This window comes from Oncorhynchus clarkii, chromosome 32 (genome assembly GCF_045791955.1).
Source record: "Oncorhynchus clarkii lewisi isolate Uvic-CL-2024 chromosome 32, UVic_Ocla_1.0, whole genome shotgun sequence".
NCBI classification, from domain to species: Eukaryota; Metazoa; Chordata; class Actinopteri; order Salmoniformes; family Salmonidae; genus Oncorhynchus; species Oncorhynchus clarkii.
In genome coordinates this window covers 13,828,416-13,851,298 of record NC_092178.1, presented here as the reverse complement: position 1 = coordinate 13,851,298, position 22,883 = coordinate 13,828,416, and the positions used below count along the sequence as shown (strand labels likewise).

The window sequence follows — 22,883 nt, the reverse complement described above, 5'->3', positions numbered from 1 at the left end:
GAATTGATTAAGTATCTAGCTGCGCATTAACCTTCAATGGCCTTTCAGCTACCGAAACTGATCTGACCACAAGGTAGCTAGCAACAATCTCAGGGTTATCTGTCTTGATAGGCCAAACCCCCTAGCAATACGACAATATTGTTTCCGTTTAAATCGATTCATTACCTGTCTTACATATGACTCCAAACAAGGTCCAATTATGTTTTGAAAGCCAACATATGACAGTCCAAAAGCCGTTGTTGTCACACAGCTTCAGGCCCCGTCGTCAACCACTGAGCTATGGTTGTCAATGAAGGTGTCACTTCCGGGATGGGATGTTGGTGCTGAGGAAAAAGATTCCAGTTGCACCACGTGAAAATGTCAATTATTTGATGCCTCGAAATAATCTATTTAAAATGCTTATAATGAATGACCATAAATAGCTATCTCTGACTAATGTACGATTATTTGCACAGTTGCTGTTATTGCACTGGGAAATAAATTGCCTAGTGCGGCACTCACGCACACGCACGCACACACCCTGGGGTGGCAGGTAGCCTAGTGGTTGGAGCGTTGGACTTGTAACCGAAGTAGTTGCAAGATCGAATCCCTGAGTCGATAAGGTAAAAATCTGTCGTTCTTCCCCTGAACAAGGCTGTTAATCCACTGTTCCTAGGCCCTCCTTGAAAATAAGAATGTGTTCTTTAACTGATTTACCTAGTTAAATAAAGATACAAATATTTTTTTTCCACAAAGTGACGCTGGAGTCTGCATGCGATTTGATAGAGATAGGGGCACAAATTCATCAAAAAGACTCACAGAGGACAAGATAATGAAACAAAAATTACACCATTAAACACAAAGTACATCTTAAAAACTTCAATAAATAAAAAATACTCTACTGCGCATGCACATTAGTTTGGGTAATAATACTGACTGGTGGAAATATATATTTTTATAACATTTTGTTGAAAACGATGTTTGATTGAACACGATCAAGGTTCCCCATAACCGTAAATATAAATTATGATGATGATGATAATGACCACAAACGATTTGCGTTTGAATAGTTTTAATGGTAATAGCACATTCACTAATATTGCATCGAATAAAAAGGCCACACTCGAAAGATTTATTTCAGCGTCTGAGACCAATTTACTAATGCCCCCCCCCCCCCCCCCCCCCCCCCCCCCCCCCAAAAAAACAGTATTGTACCGTAAAGAGCTTTAAGACATGAAAACACAGGATGTCCCACCTTTGCAAGATTTCTATTGGCTGTTGCGTTCGGCTGAGCCCACTGAGTGGTCCATATAGCACTCAATGATAACTAACTCCCCTTTACTTCCTGTCTATCAGCTGTCACTGTAAACGCCGAGGTCAAGGGGAACGAAGCATGGCTGCGTTGTTCAGAGGGTCTCGGAATTTGTTGCAAAGGTGCAATAAACAACATGTCGATCTGGCTCTGGGTAACGTATATGCCAGTTTTAAAATTTCCCACCGTATTTTTCGTGGTGTGCATGTGCATAATAGCACAACATGCAACCGAAAAACACACTTCCTAGCTAGGAATTTGTGGTGTGTTTGTGGCGGTTTTTGTGGATAACTTAGATATTTTCTGAACAGTTGGTTGGTTACCTGCTGTGTTTTTGTGTTTTGCGTTAGCTAAATACTATGGCCTCCCTTGTTGACGTTAATGAAATACGACCATGAACTGATTGCCAGTGATAGCTTGAAACAATGGGCATGGCTATGCCCTCATCTATCTCACAAATCCCTATAAGTAGTTAGTCAATTCTGCAGACTCATGTTTTCTTGACTCTACATGTGACCAGCTGAGTGGAACACAACGTTCTTCGTGGCTGTAGTGCCTGCATACTAGCCCGAGCCTGATGATTTGAATTTAGCCATAAGGCTCCCTCCCAGCTCTTCCTACACTATCATACGTATGTGTCAATTCATTTGACACAATTACATCAGTTCATATCGTCGCTTCACACTGATGTTGAACTCTAAATGGCCCTCCATCTGAGGTGCCACATTTATCCAGTAAACCTGATTCCATAACTTTATCAAGCCAATTAAGCAGTATTGACATAAAGTGTAACGACGTTAACCTAAATTATGTTTTAATCTAAATAATAATTATTGGGAGTTGTGAGACAAATGAATTTGAATATGAAACAAGAGAAGGTAATTTGTCCTTACTAAACTCGCCAGATCATTTTCCATCAATGGATGATGGTTTAGCAAGTTTTGACTGCAATGATTAAGCAATAAGTCATGAGAGGGTGACAAACCCCCACAGTGCCTTATTTCTATTATAAACTGGTTACCAGCTTAATTGGAACAGTAAAAAGTTTTTTTTCTTCTCATACCTGTGGTATACGGTCTGATATACAATGACTTTCAGCCAATCAGCATTCAGGGCTACCCATTTGCGATATTGACTTGTCATTTCAATAGGCACAGGCTACAGACTAAAATCTGGCTTTGTGATTGTAATTCAACTTTTCAATGGTTTGCTTAGCTACATAGAAGCAGGTAGCCTATAGCCCGCGATAGGCCTACATCTCATTTCAGATAGTCTACAGTAAGCTGTATGATTTAGTAGCTTGCTTAGTTCAAATTGACAGACTAATATATTCAACATGAAGAGTGAAGCGACTTCGAGGTAAGAAGTGCTTATTGCCCGTTGGGCTACTGAGGATGGGGTCGTAATTTCAATCACTGAATTTAACATGAGTAATGTACATATGAACTGAATCTGCTTGTCAACAACAGCCAGGTAAAACAAAAAAAATATTACCTATATCCTAATCTGACTGTTACTGTCAATTTAATACGTTCTAACAACTGATAGGCAATTGTGATAGAATTTTGATAACTTCCAATTAAATTAACTAAACGTAACCATTAATAATTGCATAATAACAGTAATCTGAAGTTCTAGGCTATTTATTAAATCTGTTTGCCAGCTCCAGGTAGGCTACACAAGTGGCACAATTTGATTTGCAACGACTCCAGTGATATCACTGCCCTATGGGACTCCCAATAACGGTGGGTTGTGATTCAGCCTGGAATCAAACCAGGGTCTGTAGTGACGCCTCTAGCACTGAGATGTAGTGCCTTAGACCGCTGCGCCACTCGGAAGCCCGCCGGGTCTCTCCATAATGACAATCTGAATAGCCGACCTACAACTAACTGTTCATAAGTTGTCACAACTTGTGCTGCTCTGTCTACTCTCACTCACGTGACTCAGCCAATAGTGGACTCAGCTGCCTGCTGCAGTGCTTTCAACACACACACACACACCCCTCCGGCCCTCCCCACCACTCACTCACTCAGCAACAGCCTGCCTCACTGCTTGAAAGTCAGCAGCAGCAGGTCACAGTGAAAATATATGTGATGTATGTTTATGTATGCTTAAGATGCACTATGCAGAAATCACTCTGCCATTTCCTGGTTGCTAAAATGGTAATAGATTGCCTAATTTCAGTTTGTGACAAAACAAGCAAGTATAATGTAGAGAATCATTGTACCATCTAAACCGCTGTGAAATATAGTTTTTACAACCACAAATATTGTATTTTCAGCTGTTTGAAGCTGGTGTACAAAACAACTGAAAGTAAAAGAAGCAAAATAAACCTGATTGGGAAGCATAGAAATAAATCTCATAGAAACTTCTCATACTTGCTTTCAATGAGAATGACAGATCTTTAACTCACATTTCTATGTGAATTTGGTCCGGTCGCCCAAAAAGTTACATATATTGCAGCTTTAAGAGAAATTACATGGCGTGCAACTTCAAAGTAGCCCAAAAACCTGCAACCCGCGACCAATACATTTTCACCCACGACATAGTTTTCAAAATAGGCTAATTTTGACGAAAAACCACGGACATGGCAACCCTGACTTCAGCTACTCATCAGATATTGCATAACAAAATTCTAGTCTCTGAATATGACATTTCTTCAGCCAGCTAACCAATTTTTGGCAGAGTGGATGATTAGGGGTCTGGAACATAATTATAATTTGTACCCTGCAAATTGACCACAACTAAGCCCAAAAAGAAATTGTATTTGAAAAGGACAAGGCTACCTTGATTACATTGAGTCACGATAATTTCTGTCTTTTATTTGTGGAAATACTTGGTGAGCAGATTTCCTAAATGAAACACATTTTTTGCAGAATTGAGATGTATACACTGCTCAAAAAAATAAAGGGAACACTAAAATAACACATCCTAGATCTGAATGAATGAAATATTCTTATTAAATAGTTATTTCTTTACAAAGTTGAATGTGCTGACAACAAAATCACAAAATTATTATTAAATGTATCAACCCATGGAGGTCTTGATTTGGAAAACCACACTACAGGCTGATCCAACTTTGATGTAATGCCCTTAAAACAAGTCAAAATGAGGCTCAGTAGTGTGTGTGGCCTCCACGTGCCTGTATGACCTCCCTACAACGCCTGGGCATGCTCCTGATGAGGTGGCAGATGGTCTCCTGAGGGATCTCCTCCCAGACCTGGACTAAAGCATCCGCCAACTCCTGGACAGTCTGGTGCGAGACATGATGTGAGACATGATGTCCCAGATGTGCTCAATTGGATTCAGGTCTGGGGAACGGGTGGGCCAGTCCATAGCATCAATGCCTTCCTCTTGCAGGAACTGCTGACACACTCCAGCCACATGAGGTCTAGCATTGTCTTGCATTAGGAGGAACCCAGGGCCAACCGCACCAGCATATGGTCTCACAAGGGGTCTGAGGATCTCATCTCGGTACCTAATGGCAGTCAGGCTACCTCTGGTGAGCACATGGAGGGCTGTTCGGCCCCCCAAAGAAATGCCACCCCACACCATGACTGACCCACCGCCAAACCGGTCATGTTGGAGGATGTTGCAGGCAGCAGAACGTTCTCCATGGCGTCTCCAGACTCTGTCTCTGGGCTGTAAGCACAACCCCCACCTGTGGTCGTCGGGCCCTCATACCACCCTCATGGAGTCTGTTTCTGACCATTTGAGCAGACACATGCACATTTGTGGCCTGCTGGAGGTCATTTTGCAGGGCTCTGACAGTGCTCCTCCTGCTCCTCCTTGCACAAAGGCGGAGGTAGCGGTCCTGCTGCTGGGTTGTTGGCCTCCTCCACGTCTCCTGATGTACTGGCCTGTCTCCTGGTAGCGCCTCCATGCTCTGGACACTACGCTGACAGACACAGCAAACCTTCTTGACACAGCTCGCATTGATGTGCCATCCTGGATGAGCTGCACTACCTGAGCCACTTGTGTGGGTTGTAGACTCCGTCTCATGCTACCACTAGAGTGAATGCACTGCCAGCATTCAAAAGTGACCAAAACATCAGCCAGGAAGCATTGGAACTGAGAAGTGGTCTGTGGTCCCCACCTGCAGAACCACTCCTTTATTGGGGGTGTCTTGCTAATTGCCTATAATTTCAACCTGTTGTCTATTCCATTTGCACAACAGCATGTGAAATGTATTGTCAATCAGTGTTGCTTCCTAAGTGGACAGTTTGTCACAGAAGTATGATTGACTTGGAATTACATTGTGTTGTTTAAGTGTTCCCTTTTATTTTTTGAGCAGTATATAGTGGGGGGGAGTATTTGATCCCCTGCTGATCTTGAATGTTTGCCCACTGACAAAGAAATTCAGTCTAATTTTAATGGTAGGTTTATTTGAACAGTGAGAGACAGAATAACAACAAAATCCAGAAAAACGCATGTAAAAAATGTTATACATTTATTTGCTTTTGAATGAGGGAAATAAGTATTTGACCCCTCTGCAAAACATGACTTAGTACTTGGTGGCAAAACCCTTGTTGGGAATCAAAGGTCAGACGTTTCTTGTAGTTGGCCACCAGGTTTGCACACATCTCAGGAGGGATTTTGTCCCACTCCTCTTTGCAGATCTTCTCCAAGTCATTAAGGTTTCGAGGCTGACGTTTGGCAACTCGAACCTTCAGCTCCCACCACAGATTTTCTATGGGATTAAGGTCTGGAGACTGGCTAGGCCACTCCAGGACCTTAATGTGCTTCTTCTTGAGCCCCTCCTTTGTTGCCTTGGCCGTGTGTTTGGGGTCATTGTCATGCTGGAATACCCATCCACGACCCATTTTCAATGCCCTGGCTGAGGGAAGAAGGTTCTCACCCAAGATTTGACGGTACATGGCCCCGTCCATCGACCCTTTGATGCGGTGAAGTTGTCCTGTCCCCTTAGCAGAAAAACACCCCCAAAGCATAATGTTTCCACCTCCATGTTTGACAGTGGGGATGGTGTTCTTGGGGTCATAGGCAGCATTCCTCCTCCTCCAAAGTTGATGAGTTGATGCCAAAGAGCTCCATTTTGGTCTCATCTGACCACAACACTTTCACCCAGTTGTCCTCTGAATCATTCAGATGTTCATTGGCAAACTTCAGACGGGCATGTATATGTGCTTTCTTGAGCAGGGGAACCTTGCGGGCGCTGCAGGATTTCAGTCCTTCACGGCATAGTGTGTTACCAATTATTATCTTGGTGACTATGGTCCCAGCTGCTTTGAGATCATTGACAAGATCCTCCCGTGTAGTTCTGGGCTGATTCCTCACCGTTTTCATTGCAACTCCACAAGGTTAGATCTTGCATGGAGCCCCAGGCCGAGGAAGATTGACAGTTATTTTGTGTTTCTTCCATTTGCGAATATTCACACCAACTGTTGACACCTTCTCACCAAGCTGCGTGTCGATGGTCTTGTAGCCCATTCCAGCCTTGTGTAGGTCTACAATCTTGTCCCTAACATACCTGGAGAGCTCTTTGGTCTTGCCATGGTGGAGAGTTTGGAATCTGATTGATTGATTGCTTCTGTGGACAGGTGTCTTTTATACAGGTAACAAACTGAGATTAGGAGGACTCCCTTTAAGAGTATGCTCCTAATCTCAGCTCGTTACCTGTATAGAAGTCACCTGGGAGCCAGAAATCTTTCTGATTGAGAGTGGGTCAAATACTTATTTCCCTCATTAAAATGCAAATCATTGTATAACATTTTTGACATGCGTTTTTCTAGATGTTTTTGTTCTGTCTCTCACTGTTCAAAAAAACCTACCATTAAAGTTAGACGGATCATTTCTTTGTCAGTGGGCAAACGTACAAAATCAGCAGGGGATCAAATACTTTTTTCCCTCACTGTATATATATCTCAAATCCGCAGAAATTTTTATCTAACTATATATACATAAAATGTTAATCTAACTAATATATATATATTTTTTTTTAAATACATTTTTTTTAAACTTTTGCTGGGCCAAAAAAATCACATGCTGGCCGGTTTTAGCCAGCATGGTTTTGCCGACCCCTCCTTGTGCCACAGCATGGAGTCAAATCTATGGGAAACACGGAGGTGTGGAACTATGATAGGCAGTTTACTTAAAGGAAACATTCACAAATTTTGAATGTTATGTTGTTTTTGTGCATCTCTAAGTCGTTGTTCTATCGATTGCTGGGGTCATTTCCTGTTTTCATGTGTATCTGAGGTGTTCTAAGTTCAGGCTGCAGACATACAGCCTGTATGATGTGATGCAAAACTTGTCATACCAGCTGTGTTTCTGTCCAACGTGAAAACCAAGAACTCAGATGAACATGAAATTACATCATTTAGAGATGCACAAAATGATATAACATTAAAAAAAGGGTGAATCCTCCATTTTTAAGTAGGAATGTATTAACTTAACCATAGTTTACTTTGTTTCTATAATTTTCTATACTATGCCATTGTATTGACTGTCTACCCTGTGTGTGCTCTCCAGTGTGTAGCAGGTCGATGGCCTCAAAGACTCCAGTGGGGTTCATTGGGCTGGGGAACATGGGCAGTCCCATGGCCAAGAATCTGCTGAGGCACGGATACCCTGTCATTGCCACCGATGTCTTCCCTGAGTCCTGCAAGGAGCTACAAGACGAGGGGGCACAGGTAACACCTAGCTAGTACCTACTTACGTCACCTAACCTGCTTACTGTGTTTCTCTACATTACCACTGAATTGTGGCAGTGATCATAGCAGTAGACAAGACGCACCATAATGAATGCTGACCATGCACAGTAGGTCACCTTCTGGAGATCTACATGTTGAAATGCCCAGAAATTACTCAAAAATAGGACGCCCACCCGCAGCTGTTAGCTGTTTGTCGGCCTTGTGTGTTTTCTCTGACTTGCTGTATTGCTCTCCATTACCCCTGAATCACAGCAGTAGGTCAGTAGGGAGACGAGCATAGGCCACATTACTGCTACGTGTACCCTACACGTTAGCTGTGTATCTGCTGAGTCTGGAGGGGATGGTAGAAGTACATCTGCTAGTGTGGGTTTCTCAGGCTGCGTCCCAACACTTCCAATCGTTGACTTAACGATAGTGGAAACTCCCTTCAGCCAATGCTTAAACCAATCCAACACTTTTAAATACATGACACGGGACTGTGTAAGTGCACACTTCAGGAATATGGAGAATAGTGATGCAACGTCATTGTATTTCTGTTAGTGTTTTCTTTTGATTTCTCACCCCTTCTTTCCCATCCGTTTCCTCCCTGTCCAGATCCTGGACTCCCCAGCGGAGGTTGCAGATAAAGCAGACCGGATCATCACCATGCTCCCCTCCAGTCCCAACGTCATAGAGGTCTACACTGGACCCAACGGCATCCTCAAGTAAGCAGGTCCCCCTCTCTGGTCGTCCTCCCCAGAACTATAGAGGTAGAAACTGGCCTGTCCCCCTATAACTGGCCTGTCCCCCTATAACTGGCCTGTCCCCCTATAACTGGCCTGTCCCCCTATAACTGCCATTTGTAAATTGGAAGGAATCAGACAGTTGTAAACCTCATTGGAAGGAATCGGATGGTTGTAAACCTCATTGGAAGGAATTGGATGGTTGTAAACCTCATTGGAAGGAATCGGATGGTTGTAAACCTCATTGGAAGGAATTGGATGGTTGTAAACCTCATTGGAAGGAATCGGATGGTTGTAAACCTCATTGGAAGGAATCGGATGGTTGTAAACCTCATTGGAAGGAATCGGATGGTTGTAAACCTCATTGGAAGGAATCGGATGGTTGTAAACCTCATTGGAAGGAATCGGATGGTTGTAAACCTCATTGGAAGGAATCGGATGGTTGTAAACCTCATTGGAAGGAATCGGATGGTTGTAAACCTCATTGGAAGGAATCGGATGGTTGTAAACCTCATTGGAAGGCACGGTGGAGCCTAGCTGCTCATTCAGAGCTGCTTACAGTGAAGACGTGGGGGGAATGTCACCAATTGTACAGGCTTTTGTTCTAGCCCTCTGCACCTGATTAAACTGATCATGGTCTCCGAACTAAGTTAAGTCAGGTGTGACTGTGCTGGCCCAGAAACAGAGCCTGGTACTGTGGGTCTGTGCTCTGAGATCATGTGATATGGTCATGTGACTGTTTTTCCTCGTCTTTTTTTCTGGTCCGTTCTATCTGGGATCCTGGAGACGTCCCTACCCCGGTGAAGTCGAAATGTTAAAATGGTTAGGTTACGGTAGAGGTTAGGGTTTAGTGTAGGGCCGTCCCAAGGATCTCAGATGGCAAAACACTGTTCTTCTTTCTCAGGAAAGTGAAGAAGGGAACGCTGCTCATCGATTCCTCCACCATCGACCCCTCCGTCTCCAAGGAAATGGCCCTCGCCGCCGAGAAGATGGGCGCCGTGTTCATGGACGCTCCCGTGTCAGGAGGTAAGGGACGGGTTTGGGATGTCAACATTCTGTTGCTATGGCGATCACGTACTGTCAGTCTACTAGCCATGTCCAAAGAAAGCTTTTACTTTTCCTGTTTCTGGCCTACTGGTGGTTCAGTCTCTGGATAGACATGCTACACACACACCTCTCTCTCTGGTCTTCATTTCACCTTGGACACAAACGCATCAACTGTAGAGCTTTTGCAGCAATGCTAACCATGTCATGTACTCCTATGTGTATCTATAGATATAGTGCTTGTATTTATAGACTCTGGTGCTATATAATGAAACAGTATGTAGGCTATAGGCCACTGACGGTACACCGGCAACAGATCAACAGCCGGTGGAAATTGATCCTGTTAAATGGCAACATATTTAAGGCTAGATGGAAACATTGTCTAATCAATATCCTAGGAATGAAACAGGCAAACGGGCCGGAACTGGTAAAAACGACCTGAACTTGTCCAATAAGACACGCTCATTTTTTTTCCTCCAAACTTTTCTCTACGGTGTGCAATAATGAATACGACTCTTACCTGAGCAGGTACAATACAGGGTTGGTAGTTGAATTCAGATGTGTGTTCCGCGCTGTACTTCCTCCCCCCATTCTAGCCAGACAGTGACCACCCTCTGTAGTCAGTGTAGACTGGGTCTTAAAGGCAAGGTTAAGGTTTTAAGTGGTCAATCTGATGCACAGGACAGCGTTCTCCTTAATGGCTTGAGCCATAATGGAGAATACCGTGTCAGGGTTTTTGATGGAGCCGTAATGGAGAATACCGTGTCAGGGTTTTTGATGTTGATGGAGCCATAATGGAGAATACCGTGTCAGGGTTTTTGATGGAGCCGTAATGGAGAATACCGTGTCAGGGTTTTTGATGGAGCCGTAATGGAGAATACCGTGTCAGGGTTTTTGATGTTGATGGAGCCATAATGGAGAATACCGTGTCAGGGTTTTTGATGGAGCCATAATGGAGAATACTGTGTCAGGGTTTTTGATGGAGCCATAATGGAGAATACCGTGTCAGGGTTTTTGATGTTGTTGGAGCCGTAATGGAGAATACCGTGTCAGGGTTTTTGATGGAGCCGTAATGGAGAATACCGTGTCAGGGTTTTTGATGTTGATGGAGCCATAATGGAGAATACCGTGTCAGGGTTTTTGATGGAGCCATAATGGAGAATACTGTGTCAGGGTTTTTGATGGAGCCATAATGGAGAATACCGTGTCAGGGTTTTTGATGTTGATGGAGCCGTAATGGAGAATACCGTGTCAGGGTTTTTGATGGAGCCGTAATGGAGAATACCGTGTCAGGGTTTTTGATGTTGATGGAACCGTAATGGAGAATACCGTGTCAGGGTTTTTGATGGAGCCGTAATGGAGAATACCGTGTCAGGGTTTTTGATGGAGCCGTAATGGAGAATACCGTGTCAGGGTTTTTGATGGAGCCGTAATGGAGAATACCGTGTCAGGGTTTTTGATGGAGCCGTAATGGAGAATACCGTGTCAGGGTTTTTGATGTTGATCAAATCAAATCAAATCAAATCAAATTTTATTTGTCACATACACATGGTTAGCAGATGTTAATGCGAGTGTAGCGAAATGCTTGTGCTTCTAGTTCCGACAATGCAGTAATAACAAGTAATCTAACTAACAATTCCAAAACTACTGTCTTGTACACAGTGTAAGGGGATAAAGAATATGTACATAAGGATATATGAATGAGTGATGGTACAGAGCAGCATAGGCAAGATACAGTAGATGGTATCGGGTACAGTATGTACAAATGAGATGAGTATGTAAACAAAGTGGCATAGTATAGTATAAAGTGGCTAGTGATACATGTATTACATAAGGATACCGTCGATGATATAGAGTACAGTATATACGTATGCATATGAGATGAATAATGTAGGGTAAGTAACATTTATATAAGGTAGCATTGTTTAAAGTGGCTAGTGATATATTTACATAATTTCCCATCAATTCCCATTATTAAAGTGGCTGGAGTTGAGTCAGTGTCAGTGTGTTGGCAGCAGCCACTCAGTGTTAGTGGTGGCTGTTTAACAGTCTGATGGCCTTGAGATAGAAGCTGTTTTTCAGTCTCTCGGTCCCAGCTTTGATGCACCTGTACTGACCTCGCCTTCTGGATGATAGCGGGGTGAACAGGCAGTGGCTCGGGTGGTTGATGTCCTTGATGATCTTTATGGCCTTCCTGTGACATCGGGTGGTGTAGGTGTCCTGGAGGGCAGGTAGTTTGCCCCCGGTGATGCGTTGTGCAGACCTCACTACCCTCTGGAGAGCCTTACGGTTGAGGGCGGTGCAGTTGCCATACCAGGCGGTGATACAGCCCGCCAGGATGCTCTCGATTGTGCATCTGTAGAAGTTTGTGAGTGCTTTTGGTGACAAGCCAAATTTCTTCAGCCTCCTGAGGTTGAAGAGGCGCTGCTGCGCCTTCTTCACGATGCTGTCTGTGTGAGTGGACCAATTCAGTTTGTCTGTGATAATGATGATGGATGGAACCGTAATGGAGAATACCGTGTCAGGGTTTTTGATGGAGCCGTAATGGAGAATACCGTGTCAGGGTTTTTGATGGAGCCGTAATGGAGAATACCGTGTCAGGGTTTTTGATGGAGCCGTAATGGAGAATACCGTGTTAGGGTTTTTGATGGAGCTGTAATGGAGAATACCGTGTCAGGGTTTTTGATGGAGCCATAATGGAGAATACCGTGTCACGGTTTTTGATGGAGCCGTAATGGAGAATACCGTGTCAGGGTTTTTGATGGAGCCATAATGGAGAATACCGTGTCACGGTTTTTGATGGAGCCGTAATGGAGAATACCGTGTCAGGGTTTTTGATGGAGCCGTAATGGAGAATACCGTGTCAGGGTTTTTGATGGAGCCGTAATGGAGAATACCGTGTCAGGGTTTTTGATGGAGCCGTAATGGAGAATACTGTGTCAGGGTTTTTGATGTTGATGGAGCCATAATGGCGGGTATCTCTTGTCAGTGCCTTTCATGTAGATAAAGACCAGAGACACTGGCCCCACAGGGAGTGAGAGGGGAGATGAGACGAGTAGCTGTAAAACTCCCTGTCACCTCGGCCAGACCAACCGGGGGGCACACGCGTACAAATACGACTGATTCACATTTCTGCAGATTCACTTTTTGACGATCCCCAATAGTCTACACTGTGGTCGTAAGCTTGTCTGGCAACGCTCTTTTTCTCACACACATTCCTCACACAAAACACTCCCTCCCTCTCTCACACACACACACACACACACCCTCTGTGTTTACATGCTGGCGTCTGCAGTGTAGACAGGCTGCAGTTAGTGAGTGCAGACCTGTGAAGACCCTTCCTCTCCGGGCTCTTAACTAAGCCTGTTACACACACACACACACAAAAAAGCACACACACACACAAAAAAGCACAGTGTTTACTCACTTCTTCTCTGGGCTCTTAGCAAAGCCTGGTTTACTGCTCTGGAATGGCCAATGATTTACATGCTAACTCTGGCCTGAGCCCCACAGACGCCTGACAGCACGAACACACTTCTAAGTTCAGACACGAACACACACGCACTTGACCGCCCACTATCTAAATCTCATACACAGATCCTAACAGAACTGGCCTCTAACCCCCTTTCTGAGGATGAAAGTAGCCCATTGATGATAAGCTGAACATGGGGAGGAGAAGACTGAGGGAGAGGTCAGGAGGTGGAGGGTAAACTACAGACGTCCCAGTGTGTGTTGTGTTGTGAGGGCTTCTCTGACCGAAAGTGGGGGATGGGATTTGACATGCTGCATTTGTCCAGGAGGTGGCACTCTACCCCAATAGGGAGACATATGTATTTATGTGGAGCAGGGTGTCAAACTCATTCCATGGAAGGCCTAGTGTCTGCAGGTTTTTCCTTTCAATTAAGTCCTAGACAACCAGGTGAGGGGAGTTATTTACTAGTTAGTGACCTTAATTCATCAATCAAGTACAAGGTGTATGTAGTATGTCTGTGTTTGTTAGAGACGGTCCCTACTGTTTCTTGTGATCTCTTGATATCAGATCCAGATCTAACGACAGTAACACACACACACACAAACTTTAGGCATTTATGACTGGTGGTCCCAGCAGAATCTTCTTCCTTATGAAGTCGCCAATGCACACACACACACACACACACACACACACACACACACACACACACACACACACACACACACACACAGTGACATGCATTGACCCCTAACACACTTATTTCTGTGAGTTAATGCTTATGATATATAATATGGTAGCTATGCTATTTTAAGCACTCAAACACACACACAGATTCATGCAAAGATCATTAACATTTTCAGTCACTTCAGACACTCAAGCATCCTCACAGACAGAGACTTCCTGTGCTTTTGGGGTTTTATTGTTTTTTTTATTTAGATATTCTTTTTATTCAAAATTAATCCTGTGGTGAATGAGGTAGTGTGTTTTTGAATGTGTGTGTGTGTGTTTGGTTCCCACCTCGAGTGCGTCAATAGGGGTTTGGCAGTTTCTCCTGGGGTCTGAGACGAGGAGTAATCAACTTGTTAAACTACAATCAAAAAAACCTCTTTCTTTCCCTTCCCTCTCTCTGCCGGTCTTGCTCTTACTGACCAGTTGTCTGGCCTAGCCCTGCCTGCTATGTCCTGGCATAGATACTCTTTCACCCACACACACACACACACACACACACACATAGTCACTTACTGTACACACAAACAAGCACACTCTAAAATACACACTTTCACCACTGTCTAGTGTTGTTAAGTGTCCGCATTCAAACTAGACCCACAACAAAACAGGCTCTGACGTCACGAGCCCAGGCTGTTGGCAAGGCGATAGCAGAAATAGGAGCAGCAGCTAACGAGCAGCGGGGTCGTTAGCGGTAATTACCCAGCATGCCTGCGTCTGCGTCTTGTATTCCGGTAGTGGGCCGCCACATCGCTAACGGACGGCGACTTTAAGTCTTTAAAAGCCATTCATTGTTTTCCCAACACTGAGAACAACACTGTGTGTGTGTTAAAGGAACATCACTGCGTTAAGTTTGGTGTGACCGTGGGAGCTTAATGTGTTTGTATACAGTTTGTCTCAGACTGCACACGTTTGCTGTGTTTCAGCAGGTTAAATACTCATTTTCAGCAGGCTACTTTTTCCACTTCAAATTAACTAAGCTACTTTTAATTTAAAAGTTTAAATTCTCTAGGTCGTCGAGCCCTTTAGACTCTAGAATTAGACTCTGCCGAGTCCCCAGCAACCGATGTTCCAGTTTTCAGGGGAAATGGAAATGGAGCCTGTGACTTGACTTCCGCTTTGGACATTTAACAAGGAGACACTCCATCTTAACTCCTCCTACACATCTGCTGGATTGGTCTCGTCAAGAACAGGATGTAGGGGATCTAGTTTCAGCCGTTTCTTTTACAGCTGCTACGTGTTCGGTTCTACTAGAATGAAAGATCTGCATCTTCTAGTAATCTATTGATAGGATAGACACCTGTCAGTCACAATGCCAGCAATGACAGGAAAAAGCTATCTGCTGTTTGTTCTGCCTCCCGTTACCATTTGTGTGCATTGTGGTTGGTTGGAGTCCAATTTCTTTACACAGAGGGAAAGAGCATGAAGCTCGTGAATTTGCGTTTAATTAGGCTAAGTCGAAATCCACGACTAAGCCTAATTTATTGTTTTCTGGCATATTAATTTATTTTGCGTGTTTCACACAGCCAAACGCTGGGAGTCCTGGTTAGGGCTGTATCCAACAAAAATAATCTTGGTCGACCAAAAGTCGTCTGTTCTTTCCACCAATCGATTGGTCAAAATGTTTAAATGTATATTTTTCTGTATATAGACACACCCTATGTGTGTCTATATCAACTATAAGCACTGAGCTTGTCTAACGCTTTCAGCTTACGGTTTGATTATTAACTATTCTCTTCTCGGTCCTGCTGACTTTCGCAGATTCTGCCATTACTCTCCTGAAGTTGCCGGTAATAGGCTACACGAGGAGTCTGCAACCTTTCTCATGTTGAATGCCAATTTATCTGACCATTTCAATCGATCTGCGTACCAGTTATGGTTTTCATATGCACATTTTTGCCAAAGTTTCAAGTCTTCATATCTCAATCATTGTCATGTGGTTAATCAAAATTATATCCAAATCTAAATAAAAATGATACAAATCTTCAATTAACTTCTATTGCCATTACCAACTACATAAAGCCAGCAAATAAAAACATTGCAGGCTGCAGGTAGAAAATATCTTGCTAAAAATAAATATCCTTTAAATCTTGATGGCTACACATGGCCTGTTTGCAACGCACTTGAAACATCGTATCAACTATTAAGTTGGGTCCAGCCCCGAAGCACGAACTTGTATAAAATATTCTGGGCCCTATGAGTTTCCCTGCCAGTGAGCTTGGGACAGACACAGCTGTAGGCTATTTGTTCAAGGGATAAGAAGCAGTGTTTGACTTGGGCAGGAGCTCAACGGAGCTGAGTACCGGCACTAGTACCTAGTTTGAGAAACAGACACTTCACAAGTCTTCAATAGTACCCGCAAAACACTAGTCTCAATGTCAACAGTGAAGAGGTGACTCTGGGATGCTGGTCGTCTAGGCAGACTGGCCAAAAATAAATGATTAATTCGGGCATCCATTTTTTTGTAGACCTCCAAGTCTGGTTCATCCTTGGGAGCAATTTCCAACAACATAGACACTGGTCAGAGGAAATCTGCCAAGGAGACCAGCATCCCAGAGTCGCCTCGTCACTGTTGACGTTGAGACTGGTGTTTTGCGTGTACTATTTAATGAAGCTGCCAGTTGAGGACTTGTGTGTTTCTCAAACTAGACACTAATGTACTTGTCCTCTTGCTCAATTGTGCACCAGGGCCTCCCACTCCTCTTTCTATTCTGGTTAGGGCCAGTTTGCTCTATTCTGTGAAGGGAGTAGTACACGGCGTTGTACGAGGTCTTCAGTTTCTTGGCAATTTCTCGCATGGAATAGCCTTCATTTCTCAGAACAAGAATAGACTGATGAGACTCAGAAGACTGGTCTTTGTTTCTGGCCATTTTGAGCCTGTAATTGAACCCACAAATGCTGATGCTCCAGATACTCAACTAGTCTAAAGAAGGCCAGTTTTATTGCTTCTTTAATCAGTACAACAGTTTTCAGCTGTGCTTTCTAATGATCAATTAGCCTTTTAAAATGATCAACTTGGATTAGCTAACACAACGTGCCATTGGAACACAAGCGTGATGGCTGCTGATAATGGCCTATGTAGATATTCCATTAAAAAATCTGCCTTTTCCAGCTACAATAGTCATTTATAACATTAACTGTGTCTACACTGTATTTCAGATCAATTTGATGTTATTTTAATGGACAAAAAAGTGCTTTTCTTTCAATATCAAGCACATTTTTAAGTGACCCCAAACTTGTGTGTGTAATTATTTTTCTTCAATGTGAATCAGATTTTTATTTGGTGTACCCCAGTGGGAATACCTGTTCTACACAATACTACAACACATGTTCCCAGTCTGGGAGGTGAAGTCTTTCAGATGGAGTCCAGACATTAGAATGCATCAGAGGCCACCAATAGACCTCCTTCTGCAACAAAATGTTGAACCCAGGTGAGCGAACAACCCCGGACCCCCACTTTCTTTCTATTTGGCTGGCTACTCTGTGTACTTGTGGAAAACACTGGGAACCGTACCGTGTAGCCTATTGCATTCTGCAGTCACCAAAAGCCACAAGCAAATTGCCACAGCTAACCATTGGCCAAAAGAAGGCATGTTAAGGTTCCAAGGTTCTAGGGTAGGGATTGAGAGCGAGATGGGCCTAGGAGGTTTTACAGCCGTGGGTAGCTGGCTGGGCCTGCTGTCAGTGCAGTGATGACTAACTAACTAAATATATACTGCATATATTATGTTTTTCTTCGTTTTGGTCTTCGGCATGTTTTTTTGGGGGCTCTTTGTGCACGCAACAATTTTCCTGAGGCAAGTTGAAGTTCGGTAGCCGAAGTCTACACCCCCTTCGTCGGTGATTTGTCAACAGTTGGGATTTTTCAATGAACTGTTGCCATTCAACGAGAGACGACTAGTTTTCATGCACAGATTTTCCCTTGAGAAATACTGCACCAAACATCTTGGATGTCAAATTGAGCGACTAAGACCTCCATAGCAAAAACTTCAAAATGAATTACAGATTTCTATTTTGAATAAGTGTATACTGGCTAAGGCGTCTCAAGAGGGACAAACTGTACTATTGCCGCTTGTTTCTTCTTTTTCAAGCGAAGGTCTTTTGAGGGAGTATGCTAGGTACAGACGTTCACTTCGCCCAGCTGCGTTCTGATAGGAGCAAACCCAACCTAGTATGCAGATGCTTTAACTAGCACTGGACTGACTAGATTAGCATAACAAGCCCTTCACTAGTGGGACCAGGGGGAGTCTGGTTAAGGGGTGAGAGAGGGATGAGGGGAGGGGGAAATGGAGGTATGGGTGAGAGGAGGGGAGTAAGGGGGTGGGGTTCTAGCCTGGAGTCCAGATGGAAGCAGACCCACAGCAGCTGGGGGACTGTCCCTCTCAACACTGTGCGTGTGCTGTGTGGTGTCCTTCTCTGTGGGTGTGTAGGCCTATTTGTCAGCTGGTGTTTGTCCCAGTCGTACTATAAGGCTCTGTCCATCAAATTCTCCTAAACCCCTCCCTATATGTCACTCATCTTAAGAGAGTGTGGGGTGGGGGGGACTCAATGGGCCTGCTTTGGGCCACAGGGAGCATTGATTCTGGAATGATCTCTCTTCTGTCTCCTTGCATTGACCACTCTCCCTCGTGGAATGGAGCTCTGATAAGGATTATGATGGTCAGGGTACTTACTGGTCAATGAAGAAACACAGAGAAGCATTGTCTGTTGCATGTCTTTCAGCATTATTCTGTGACTTTCTCTTCCCCCTTTATCCCTGTCTGCTACAGTCTCGGGGGGTGTTTTCATGATGTTTGTCTGTGTGTGCATGTCAGTGTGGGGTGGTTCTCAGGCTTGAGCTCGTTAGCACAGCAGATAAAGACTGTTTTTAAAATGAAGGACTGGCATTAGTGACTTGGGCAGATAAACTGTTGAAAGTGCAGATTTTTTATGTGTGTGTGATTTTGGTTAGCACTCTGTCCCTCTTCTAACTCCATTTCAGTTATTTACTTGATATCCATCAAGTTTTTATGGCTCTTGTTTGGGTTTTTAATTTGTTTGAGAAAATCTATCTCCCATTGGGTCTAATTATATCACTGAACTACATGAGGCTGCACTGAAGGCCTGTAAACAGTCTGTCTTCCCAAGGGGTTGGGGACGAAGGAACGTTACTGTAATGTTACAAATGGTGTCGTATTGTTTAGGCCTTTAACTCAGTGAAAAATGCTGCCATTAAGATGATATTAGAACAAAGGCCACCGTTTAGATTTCCAGTAGTCAAACCAAGAATATACAGTTGAAGTGGGAAGTTTGCATACACTTCGGTTGGAGTCATTAAGACTCGTTTTTCAACCACTCCACAAATTTCTTGTTAACAAACTATTGTTTTGGCAAGTCGGTTTGACATCTACTTTGTGCATGACACAAGTAATTTTTCCAACAATTGTTTACAGACAGATTATTTAACTTATTAACACTATCACAATTCGTGGGTCAGAAGTTTACATACACTAACTTGGCTGTGCCTTTAAACAGCTTGGAAAATTCCAGAAAATGTCATGGCTTTAAAAGCTTCTGGTAGGCAAATTGACATAATTTGAGTCAATTGGAGGTGTACCTGTGGGTGTATTTCAAGGCTACCTTCAAACGTAGTGCCTCTTTGCTTGACATCATGGGAAAATCAAAAGAAATCAGCCAAGAAGTTTGTTTGTTGACTTCCACAAGTCTGGTTCATCCTTGGAAGCAATTTCCAAATGCCTGAAGGTACCACGTTCATCTGTACAAACAATAGTACACAAGTATAAACACCATGGGACCAAGCAGCCGTCATTCCGCTCAGGAAGGAGACAGGTTCTGTCTCAAAGATGAACGTACTTTGTGGCAAAAAGTGCAAATCAATCCCAGAACAACAGCAAAGGACCTTGTGAAGATGCTGGAAGAAACAGGTACAAAGGTATCTATATCCACAGTAAAACGGGTCCTATATCAACATAACCTGAAAGGCCAGCAAGGAAGGAAGAAGCCACTGCTATAAAACCGCCTTTAAAAAAGCGGTTTGCAACTGCACATGAGGACAAAGATCGTACATTTTGGAGAAATGTCTTCTGTTCTGATGAAACAAAAATAGAACTGTTTGGCCATAATGACCATCGATATGTTAGGAGGAAAAAGGGGGAGGCTTGCAAGCCGAAGAACACCATCCCAACCATGAAGCACGGGGGTGGCAGCATCATGTTGTGGGGGTGCTTTGCTGCAGGAGGGACTGGTGTACTTCACAAAATAGATGGCATCATGAGGATGGAAAATTATGTGGGTATATTGAAGCAACATCTCAAGACATCAATCAGGAAGTTAAAGCTTGGTTGCAAATGGGTCTTCCAAATGGACAATGACCCCAAGCATACTTCCACAGTTGTGGCAAAATGGCTTAAGGACAACAAAGTCAAGGTATTGGAGTGGCCATCACAAAGCCCTGACCTCAATCCTATAGAAAATGTGTGGGCAGAACTGAAAAAGCATTTGTGAGCAAGGAGGCCTACAAACCTGACACCGTTACACCAGCTCTGTCAGGAGGAAAGGGCCAAAATTCACGCAACTTATTGTGGGAAGCTTGTAGAAGACTACCGGAAATGTTTGACCCAAGTTAAACAATTTAAAGGCAATGCTACCAAATACTAATTGAGTGTATGTAAACTTCTGACCCACTGGGAATGTGATGAAATAAATTAAAGCTGAAATAAAGCATTCTCTCTTTTATTATTATTATTATTATTATTATGACATTTCACATTCTTAAAATAAAGTGGTGATCCTAACTGACCTAAGACGAGGGACTTTTACTAGTATTAAATGTCAGGAATTGTGAAAAACAGAGTTTTAAATGTATTTGGCTAAGGTGTATGTAAAACTTCAGACTTCAGCTGTAACTGTTTGTATTGCCTGCCCGTTTTCCTCTTAAAATTGAATTGGGACTCCTGCATCTACGAAGACCTGAATTACAGCACACTGCCTTGCAGGTCTTTTTACTCTGGTAGAATCAGCAAGGCACTGTAGTTAACCTGTGAATGGATTCTACACCAACACGGTAGATTATACTGTTATTGAAGGAAATGAAGGGTTGTAATGAAGATGGTGAAGTGTTACGAGCGTTCCTTTAGGAACCAGCCACTCTCAACCCCAGGGAAAAGAGCTGCAGTGTGGCTCACATTCAAATGCGTCATTCACTACTACAGCGTGGGAACAGCCACCGTGGTGTGTTTGTACAGCCTTCATAATGTAGTTTATTTTAACCCTACCATCAATTTAAAGTGCGTAGTGCTTTACACGAGCCTCGTAACCCTGTGGATATTACCTCAGAAGCCCCGGCTGATGTCTCCACCATGGCCAAGTTTGGGGTCTTCACCTGTCCGTAATGTTTAGACACAAGACAGATTTACACAAAGATGCACACATCCAAAAACAGAGAGACAGACACACACACACACACACACACACACACACACACACACACAGACCGACCGCTTCCAAAAAGGGCTCCAATTTAAACGGCTATAAGACTATAATGAATCGCTTCAGTTAATTATTTGTCTGTAATTAAAAAAAGTGCAAATGAATTCAGCTCTCGTTAGAACACGACAGAAACCAGAGTTTGCGCTGATCTCCTTTCCCCGTCTCACCCCCACCTCACCCTCTTTCCCCGTCTCACCCCGCCTCACCCTCTTTCCCCGTCTCACCCCGTCTCACCCTCTTTCCCCGTCTCACCATCTTTCCCCGTCTCACCATCTTTCCCCGTCTCACCCTCTTTCCCCGTCTCACCCTCTTTCCTTGACGTAGCGGAGACAAGGAAAGGAAACCTCTTTAGGGTATTGAGATGCTTTCTCTCCTTGAAGGAGAGGAAACAAGGAAAGGAAACCTCTTTAGGGTATTGAGATGCTTTCTCTCCTTGAAGGAGAGGAAACGAGGAAAGGGTATATCTTTGTCCCCAGCCTCCCACATAGATTTAGTGACAATCTCTCACCATGTTAGACTAAGAGTGGCTTTGGCTGGCCCCTCTCTCTAACGGTCATTAATACCAGTGCCAGCTCACCGTGGTTGAACTGTGGTCAGGCTAGTTCGACTGGGTGTCTGGGTTTTATGTTGGCCAACCATAACTTGTCCCTGGAACATGATAAGAGGGACTCTTGTCTGCCCTTTCCCAAGGGAATTGTTTCTCAGAGATCAGAGGCACAGTTATCCTGGTCTCTGTCTTTGCCACTCACTCCCACTAACTTACTATACATTTTCTCTCCCCCTTAGTTTATCCCCCTCTCTGTTTCTCACCCTCTTTCTCTCTCTGGGCATATGTACGTCAGCTAGCCCTGGGGGGCAATGCGTTGCGTTTATAACAATGCAGGAGTGTCATTTTCCTGTGAAATGGATAGGACAGGGCGGGGCATGGTGACGTTCCCAACGTGTTCCCCAATGCCCCCACAGCCTCATTAGGATTCCTGTTTAATCCGTCTCTGACAGGACCGACCGGACCACGGGTCACCCCTATATATATATATATATATATATATATATATATATATATATATATATATATATATATATATATATATATATATATATATAATATATTTGCAAGAAGACACACTCTCTCACCTTCTCTGTTATGCTAATGATGTTATTCTTCTTCCTGCACCGTTCATCATCCCTCTGTCACTACTTCTAGAAATCCACTACAGATCAGAGGAGCTTATTATGGGTGATTAGTTCATCTGAGATGGGGAGGGAGGGAGGGAGGGAAGGAGTGGACAAAGTAATCCGCTGCTCTCTCTCCCCCAATCTCTTGTTCTCATATTTCTGTTTCCTTCCATCTCTGTTTTTCCATCTGCTCCCCACTCTACTTTTCTCTGCCATATCTCCTCTCCCCTCTATTTCTTCCCTCTCTCCTCTCCCCTCCGCTATTTCTTCCCTCTCTCCTCTCTCTCCTGCTC

The 22,883-nt window shown here is 43.7% G+C and overlaps 2 protein-coding genes across 5 annotated transcripts in view; one reads left to right on the top strand and one right to left on the bottom strand.

Annotated features, from left to right (window-relative positions):
• The window catches only part of LOC139391581 (tax1-binding protein 1 homolog A-like), a 109,976-nt gene extending 109,685 nt beyond the window's left edge, over positions 1-291 (bottom strand). For 3 of the 4 annotated variants that reach the window (XM_071138944.1, XM_071138946.1, XM_071138948.1), the window contains exon 1: positions 166-291. The gene's annotated coding sequence lies outside the window, so the exon portion shown is untranslated. The remainder of the gene's footprint in view (positions 1-165) is intronic. The other variant, XM_071138945.1, reaches the window with a different exon arrangement.
• Positions 292-1,325: 1,034 nt separating this feature from the next.
• Positions 1,326-22,883, top strand: part of LOC139392036 (3-hydroxyisobutyrate dehydrogenase, mitochondrial-like) — a 43,207-nt gene continuing 21,649 nt past the window's right edge. Inside the window, exons 1-4 of the mRNA XM_071139685.1 lie at positions 1,326-1,445; positions 7,781-7,941; positions 8,557-8,666; positions 9,589-9,710. Coding sequence (XP_070995786.1) covers positions 1,373-1,445; positions 7,781-7,941; positions 8,557-8,666; positions 9,589-9,710 — 466 coding nt within the window. The 5' untranslated portion in view covers positions 1,326-1,372. The remainder of the gene's footprint in view (positions 1,446-7,780; positions 7,942-8,556; positions 8,667-9,588; positions 9,711-22,883) is intronic.